At 47.3% G+C, this 8,929-nt stretch overlaps 1 protein-coding gene across 1 annotated transcript in view; it reads right to left on the bottom strand.

Moving 5' to 3' along the window:
• Positions 1-5,975, bottom strand: part of ASB18 (ankyrin repeat and SOCS box containing 18) — a 62,295-nt gene extending 56,320 nt beyond the window's left edge. The window contains exon 1 of the mRNA XM_027117488.1: positions 5,712-5,975. Coding sequence (XP_026973289.1) covers positions 5,712-5,916 — 205 coding nt within the window. The 5' untranslated portion in view covers positions 5,917-5,975. The remainder of the gene's footprint in view (positions 1-5,711) is intronic.
• Positions 5,976-8,929: the final 2,954 nt, after the last annotated feature.

Raw genomic sequence — 8,929 nt, 5'->3', positions numbered from 1 at the left:
CTGAGCCTGCGCGTCCGGAGCCTGTGCTCCGCAACGGGAGAGGCGCAAAAAGGGAAAGCCCCCGGGCCCCAAAAAAAAAAAAAAAAAGAATTAAAAAAATTAGCCCAGCGAGGCTGTGTGTTTCGGAAACTGATGGAGACTGAGGGCTTTGTGCTCTTGTGGAGGGAAGTGGTGGGTCTGTGGGTCGGGTGTGCAGGGGGGCCCTCGTGTGTGGGGTCTGGAAGGAGGGCATGGCCTAGGTGAACCGAGGAGGCAGGGGAGGTCCTGACAAGCCCTGGGATTTGGGTGTCCTCCTGGCAGGAAGGTTCTTGTTGGGAGGGGGTAGGTGGGAAAGATGGGGGAGCAGATTGTGGATGAGCTGGGGCCTCAGCTCTGTTCCTCTCATTACACACACACACACACACGCACGCACGCACGCACGCACGCGCGCGCGCGCACACACACACACACACACACACACACACACACAGGGAGAGAATGAGAGAGATTGCTGTGCCCCAGTCCCAGGCCTCCTTCCCGGGTCCCTCACAGCGGGCCAGTCTCAGTCTGACTAGCAGGGAGAGGGCTGATCATCTGTTAGAGACCTCCATGCCCTTCCCAGCATCCCACAGGGCATCCGAAGTACATCTTTGCAGGAGAGCAGGTGGCTTCACAAGGGCACAGGTGAGTTGCGTCTTTAGGGGAATCCTGATTGAGGACCACTCTTCTGCCTCGTGGCCAGGCAGGGAGGGTACATTCCGTACTTTGACCCACTACCTGCTGGGGCTGAATTTTTAAGTTCCTTTGCCCTCTGCCCTCCTTAAGGGGACCCATGTATACCTGAGGGGTTCTCCAGAACAAGTCGTTCCTGCCATTTTTTTGGCTGGTACCTCTTTTCCCTATGCTTTTATTGTGATGTGACATGGCTGCAGATAAATAAATAATAATTATTTTTTCTGCTCTATTTGGTGGGAGTAATAAGCTCACACACAAGCATGGAGATCTCACTGAGAGAAGCAAGGTCCTTGTATATTTATGTTGACAAGCAGAAAGAATTGTTACTTTTCTTTTCTTTTTTTTTTTTGCGGTACGTGGGCCCCTCACTGTTGTGGCCTCTCTTGTTGCGGAGCACAGGCTCCGGACACTCAGGCTCAGCGGCCGTGGCTCACGGGCCCAGCCGCTCCGCGGCATGTGGGATCTTCCCGGACCGGGGCACGAACCCGTGTCCCCTGCATCGGCAGGCGGACTCTCAACCACTGCGCCACCAGGGAAGCCCACTTTTCTTCTTCTTATTTTTGCAAATTGTCATCTTGTGAACAATACTCAGAGTTCTTTGAACAAGCGTTGTCCTTGGGATGGACAACTTTTCCTCCCCTTTCCCCGAAAAGCCTTTTCAGCCTGACCTTCGGCCCTGCCTTCTCCTGGCCGGGGTGGGCACCTGCAGCCCCTGCCCCTCGCCGGGCCCGGCCCTGTCTTCTTGGTCATCATCATCCTTTCATCTTCACCTTCCTCCTCAGGAGGACTGAAATTCCAGTATCCATTCCCAATGTGGGCTGCCCTTCAAGGTGCTGCTACAAGTTCTGACCCCTCTTCACACATTCTAAAGACCCCACGTGTATGTCTGAATGCAAACAGCTCTTGCTTCTCTCAGGGCTGTTCCCCCGTGACTCACAATTACCCCCCGAGAACGAGCCCATTCACTCCCGTACTCAGGAAGAAGGAGGCCTCGCTCCATTTCAGGCTGAGACAGGGAGACTTTGGGATCACGGCCTCAGAGAAGCCTGGAGATGGAAGGGGCCTCAACAGTGATCTGAGCCAGCGTTGCCCAAGGCGCATCTGCAAACCACCCGTCCCCCTGGTGGTGGTGAAGCCACAGCCAGCCTTTAACCTGCCCTTGCGTATTCTCTGACAGCGTGGTTCTCCGGGGACCTCCCCCGTGGAGCTTTGCTCAGGGACCTCTGCTTGGGAATCACTAATGGAATCTCATGAACTAATTAATAAGTAAAGGCACTGGCTCAGAGAGGGAAAGTGACTTCCCTGAGGTCACACAGCTCGTTGGTAGCAGAGCCCAAGCTTCCCTCTGGAGCGTCTCACTCCAAGGCTACTTGAGGCACCTGATAGCCTACCTGTGATGACACAGGCTGGATTCTGAACTCCTGGGAGGCGGTCCTGTGTGTTATTCCTGTTTCTATCCTCCCCTCGTTACTGCCAGGCTCACAGCAAAGGCTCAAACTTTGTCCCGGTCACAGAGCCCCCTGATTTCTGTCTGGATCGGTGGCACTATCCTCTCCTCACCCCCAACCCCTTCCCATCATTTCTCAGCTTTGTCATTTCTCGCCTTTATCTCTGTGTGTACCCCACTCTCTTGTTTAGACCCTGTCATCTCTCACCTGGGTGACTGCCTTCAACCACCTGCTAACTAGATCTTGTTTCCTAACCTTTCTTGTTTCCTTCAAATCCTACTCTCACATGTTAGCCAGAGAGCAGCCCCCCAATGCAGGTGTGAGCGTGCTGCATCTCTACCCCGGTTTCAAGCCCAGCCTGCTTCCCCCACAATAAAATCATTGGCAACAGTATGTGTCCTGAGGTCACAGGCTTAATCATTCAGTTACCATCATCCCGAAACAAAAACAACCCAGAACAAGCCCAAGTCCTGACAAGGTGTCAGCAGCATCGACCTGTTCTCGTCCTGAATTGCGCCGTTCGGCAGGGAGAAGTAGACACGATATGATTTAGAACATACAGGTTCTTCGTGGGAGGGAACGGGAAACTCTTAACACAGATTTCATTGGTTTCAAGTGTTTAGTAAAGTGGTGGGAACAGTAAAGACGGTGCAGGGCAATTTGTAATGTGAAAAGAAATGATATTTTATTTTAGTTTTTGTTGGAAAGACTAGATTTTTATCTTGGATTAATAAAAAATATGTTATTAATACTGAAAGAAAAATATTATCACATCATTAGCTTTTCACGTAGTTCATTTAAAATAGTAAGATGTTACCTGTAATTTATATTAATGTGTAGCACTGATGACGTGTCCTTCTGTGAAAACACTTATGCTATTTAATAAATGAATCTAAAGAACAGATTAAGGCTGTTGTTAAAGGACAAGAAATGATATTTTAACTCAGGGGCTCCAAATACACAAATCCCCAACCTGCTGGGATGGGCTTGTAAAAGGGGCTGTGATGAGTGGGCACTTGCTCCAGTCAGAATCCCAGCAGAAAGCAGACGGCGCAACTCCAGGGCGTAGCAAAGGCGGGCAGGGCCAGGGAAGCCAGCTGGGGTCCCCAGGGCCACCGTGGGAGCCCCCCTCCCTGTGTCTGAAGGGGCAAGGAGCGAGGTAGGAGGTGCCACGCAGGAGCTGAGCCTTCAGCCTAATGGTGAAGCCAAATCGCAGCGATGATCTGGCAGGGAGGGGTCCCCAGAGCAAATACCCTCCCCTCCCCGCTCCTTGCAGCACCTTGCGTTAGCTACACCCAATGGGGGTCAGAGAGCGTGGGTCAGGATGATGTGACTCATAAGAGCACCTCATGGGCAGGCACTGGGCAGGGGGCAGGGTGGGTCTGGAGTGCACATGCAAAATGCAGAGCTCAACACTCCCGGCCAAAGCGCAGTTTAGGATTTCAAAGTCCCCTCCGCACCCCAGGGCAGGCTCCTGGATTGTTGCGTGTACCAGGTGCTGTCTCGGTGAGGACCCCTGCCCATCCAGGCAGAGCTAAGGTCTGAAGAGAGGTGTGGTGCTCTCTGGGCTCATGCCTCCTGGGGCCTCACCCTGATCGGCACCCCAGATATTAGGAAAACCAAGGAAAAGAAGAAGCAGGAGCCGGTTTCTCCCTAAAGCCTTCCGCAGCTTGTTTACACCACCAGTGAGAGACAGCACCGGGGGTGCACCCACATCACAGGGGAGTAGAGGGACGGTCACCTCCTTAGAAGTTCCAGTCTCTGATCTGTCCCTTCATCACATTAAAGCTCCACTTGCCAGCACCAACGTCCCAGGCACGTTCCCTTTTGGTGTCCTTCCTGGGTGTGTGAGCATGTGTTTGTGCACGTGTGTGTTTGTGCCTTGTGTGTGCAGTGGTACGCGTGTGTGCATGCACTCACATGTGTTGGGAAGGAGTCTGTCTAGTGGGGGGAGGGGAGCCCTGAACATTCCTTAGGAGTCAAGACTAACGTTGTGGAGGGCACATCTGACAAGCTAGAATTAGCACGATGCAGTGAACAGTTAAGCTGTGGTCAGGGATATCATTTTCAGCAAATATGACAACGGGATTATACACATGTTATGTGAAGGAGACCTACAAAATGACCAAAAAGGTATAAAGAAATGAGGAGATATTGCCCAAGGACCTGACTAGACAAGGGCCCACATGTAAAAAGGTCTACAAAGAAAACCCAAACCCTACAGATAAGACTTGGTTCTGAGCAGTAAAGAAAGGTTGGGGGGAAGGGGAAGCTGGACGAAGTGAGAGAGTGGCATGGACATATATACACTACCAAATATAAAATGGATGGCTAGTGGGAAGCAGCTGCATAGCACAGGGAGGTCAGCTCGGTGCTTTGTGACCACCTAGAGGGGTGGGATAGGGAGGGTGGGAGGGAGACACAAGAGGGAAGGAATAGGGGGATACGTGTATACATATAGCTGATTCACCTTGTTATACAGCAGAAACTAACACAACATTGTAAAGCAATTATATTCCAATAAAGATGTTAAAAAACAAACATAAAAGGATGGACGAGCAGGCAGTGGAGAATGACCAGGGTGCACTTACTAAACTGGAGATTTAAATATGAATATTAACCGCCCATAATGTTCAGGGTGTGATGTGACACACACTCGCTATCAGGAGGAATAGAAATCATTTCAGAAAACAATTTGGAACATTTGTTATCCTTGCCCCAGTAATACAGCTCCTAAGAATTTATCCTAAGGACAGAACGCTGAATAAGAAAAAAGCATATGAATGCTAATATAGACACTAATTATAGCATTACTGATAGTAGTAAAGATGTAAACACACAGCCCCCTCTTGCAGGCATTTGGTTTAAGTATTTTGTCATTAATCACCTCAATAGGTGATTGAAATTAAGAAGACATGTAGCAATATGGAAAGTACTTTAGGTGTATTAACTCAACAGAACAGGACACAAACTTATTATCTACCACATGGTTCTAAGGAGAGGAAATTTACACATGCAAATAGACTAGCTTGGAGAAAAGTGGAGAAACGAAAAGAGGTGCTGGGTCGGGATGACGGTGCCACGGTTTAATTTTTCTCTTTTTAACTTTTTTGTATTGCACTTTAGTTGTTGCCTATGTAACATACTGTGTGTATATATATGTGTGTGTATGTGTATATATATAGACACATAGTGTATATCATAGTATAGATTATATATCATAGTACATATATACATATTTACTGTGTATATATTTACATAGTATATGTATATTTACTATGTACTGTATAGTAAATACAGTAAATATGTGTATACTATGATATATATATATACTATGACATATACTATGTATATATATACAGATGTATACTAGGTACATGTATATATACAGTATACATATATACACACAGTGCGTATGTATATAAATAAGAATCATACAGCTGGGCACGTATCATTCGCCTTTTTCAACCATTTGCCCTTCCACCCCCGAATGTTCCCCACCCCAACCCTGTGCACACGATGGGGAAGCAGCGGATTCATTGCAGTTACCTAGGAGGACCCCGGGGGGCAGCTGGGCCGAGGGGTCCTTCATCCAGTTGTCGTTGGCCAGTTCTATCACGGCGTCCACGTGCCGAACTTCAGTACAGATCAAATCCCTCACTGTCACCTCATCCCTGGCTTCCAGGGCTGACTTCAATCTATTTACGAAATCCGACTTGACCGGGTAATCGGGAAGGCAATCAGAGATGGACATTGTGATGTCGTTTGTGTGTTGACCAAACTGCTCTGCTTCCCAACTGAGTCCAAAGTCAGCAGCTGGGCGGAGAGGGCTGCGGGCATGTCTATAAATAGAAGAAACGTGGCTCCAGTTACAGCCCTGGGAACGGCCACCCGCCAGCAGTCCTCCCCACCCCGTTCCTCAGAGGGAGATGGGAATTAATCTCCCCAAGGCCTCACTTAAGGATCATTCTAGACAGGGGGGCAGTAGACCTGTCTGTGAGTGGGAGAAGCCGAGGGGACAGCGTTTTTTAAAAAAAAATCTCTTGTCGGTACTGCCGATCAACATCTTCTTTTATCAAAGTGAGACTCTGTCCTGAAACCTTAAAATCCTTTTCCCGAGCCTGGGCTTGCAACCTTTTTTCTGTTGAAAGGAACATACTGTAACGTTCTACACCACGTATTCCTTCACTTCATCTAAAAAGAGAGCCTGGTTGACTATAAATTGGACATGCCTTGAAATTGAGAATGCAGGGAAATCTTTGGTTTCCAAATTCAGGATGGACTGGCTGGTCTCGAGAAGACGAAAGCATCACATAAGTGAACCAGAAAGTAACCGAAGTATTAGCAGCAGCCTCTGTACTTCTTAAGGCTGCTAACTTTGGCTTAAAGCACCCAATTCCGTGCCCCGTGGAAGTGCAAAGCACTCATGTTGGTTTCTATGCACTCGTGGGGGTAGTGGACTTTTTTTCCATAACCTCTGTCTCTAGTGGTCCTGTATCTCCCCACCTGAACCTGGGCACAAAACACAGCTGCTCCAGCAGCGCCTGTATGCTGTAATGACCTGAGGGGCCCAGGCTATGCCATTTAGCTTAAAAATTAATTTTTGGATATATTAAAATTGAAATACATTGAACATATAACATATACATGTAAGTTTGAGGTGTACATCATGTTGATTTGATGCCTTTATATATTGTAACATGATTGCCATTGTTAGCTAACACCTCTGTCATGTTGCAGAATTATGACTTCTTTTTTTGTGGTGGGGATAATTAACTTTTCTTCATGTCTTAGAAAGTTTGATGTTCATAATACAATATTGTTGTCTATAGACACTATACTGTGCATTAGATCTGCAGGACTTATTTACCTGCTGGTTGCAAGTTTGTGCCCTTCAATGACATCTCTCCTCTTTCCTCACATAGATTTATTTTTTTAAAGTTTAAAATTTGAAAAATTAAAAATAAGTTTTAAATTGAAGTATAGTTGATTTATAGTGTTGTGTTATATTCTGGTGTACAGCAAAGTGATTCAGTTATACATATATATGTATATATATCACATAGCTTTTATAGAGCCCTCTTCACCTTGTGTCCCAGTCTTGCTACCTCTTCCCTTTCTTACTTTGTCTTGTCTCCCTGTGTGATGGTTAATTTTATGTGTGAATCTGGCTGGGCCACACTGCCCGGATACCTGGTCAAACATATACTGGATGCTCCTGTGAAGTTCTTTTTTTTTTTTAAATGAGATGATGATGTTTAATTTGGTGGACTTTGAGGAAAACCGATGACCCTCCATAATGTGGGTGGGCCTCATCCAATCAGTTGACGGCCTTCATAGAACAAAGACTGATGTCCCCCAAGCAAGATGGAATACTGCCAGCAGACGGCCTTTGAATTAGAACTGCAATTCTTCCTGGGTCTTCAGCCTGCTGGCCTACATGCTGGTTTTGGACTTGCTGGCTGTGACAATTGCGTGAGTTGATTTCTTAAAATAAATCATATATACCTTTATTTTAAGAATATATATATATATGCACACACATCCTCTTGGTTCTGTTTCTCTGGAGAACCCTGAATAATACACCCCTCTCCTCTCAGCTCCTCTGCATGATTTTGCAGCTTCTGTTCCATACACTGATGCTTTTCCCAACATGTCTGCATCTGCATTTGAGGAGCCAGCCCTGAAGTTACTACTTAGTATTTGTTCTCCTTCCTCCTACCTAAGAGACCCTGGGTTTTCTTTGTTGTGACTGTGTGCCTGGTCCCTGGTGCTGAATCATGTTTCTCTAAGTCAGTAACTTCCGCCCTAGTCTCCTTGTTAGCTACTCTAGATTTAGCCTCCGTTGCAACCCCGTTCTGGCCAGTGAGGGCAGGCATGGTCTGCTCTGGTGCATCTGGGAAGTTCTTTGCTCTCCTGATTGAAAGGGGAAGTAGCGGTTGGCACTTTTTTCCTTTCCCTTTCTTCTTTCCTTGAACACGGACATAATGTGTGGAGCTGTGGCAGCCAACTTACAGCCATGAGGTGATGGACATGAAATGAAGGCTCGACATACTCAGGTGAGTGGGACAGAAAGAGGGGACGAGACGGATGGTTCCTTGATGACATTTCTGAACCTTTGCCCCAGCTCCAGGCCGCCAACTGCCAGACTTCTTGTCTTTATTCCTTAAGTACTATTCATGTGTTTTCTGTGACTTGCAGCTAAAAGTATTCCTGGTTGATGCAGGTGTGTTCACTCTGCCTTTAAAACCATGGACACGTTCTGGTTTCAGTCTAAAGAGATGCAGCAGACACAGCTCTGCCTGTGAAAACAATGTGAGTCAGCCCCCAAGCTTTCTGTTCTTTGGTAGTTGAACTCTTGTCTTCCATGACAAAATCTCACTGTGTGTTGCAAGGGCAGCAGCTGACCCCAGACTCCCCGAATACGGAGCAGTGGCATCACGGGCTAGGGTCATCAGTGAACAAGCAGCCAGGGCCACTTGAGGGGCTGCTGTTGGACCCTGGTGGACACATTCTTGGAATTGCTGGCAATGGGGCTCTGCCTAGAAAGGAGGTATGAACTCTATAGATCTGTATTCAGACGTTTGACTAACTTGCAGAGCGTGTGGTTGGCCTCTGGTTCTTTCTTTCAGCCAAAGAATGATGGGTTTTGAAAGAGATTTTGAACCTGAATTTCTAAGCACAAATGCCTTGTAGCATCAGATGCCTTTACGTTTAGAAGGAAATCTGACACCAGCACGTTTGTGTCGATACAAAGAGAGGGAGGG

The sequence above is a fragment of the Aethalodelphis obliquidens genome, unplaced genomic scaffold (genome assembly GCF_003676395.1).
Source record: "Aethalodelphis obliquidens isolate GAN/ISIS:26980383/991018 unplaced genomic scaffold, ASM367639v1 scaffold2, whole genome shotgun sequence".
Classification (NCBI taxonomy): domain Eukaryota; kingdom Metazoa; phylum Chordata; class Mammalia; order Artiodactyla; family Delphinidae; genus Aethalodelphis; species Aethalodelphis obliquidens.
Note: the sequence above shows the minus strand (reverse complement) of the source record. Positions and strands in the feature narration are given on the sequence as shown.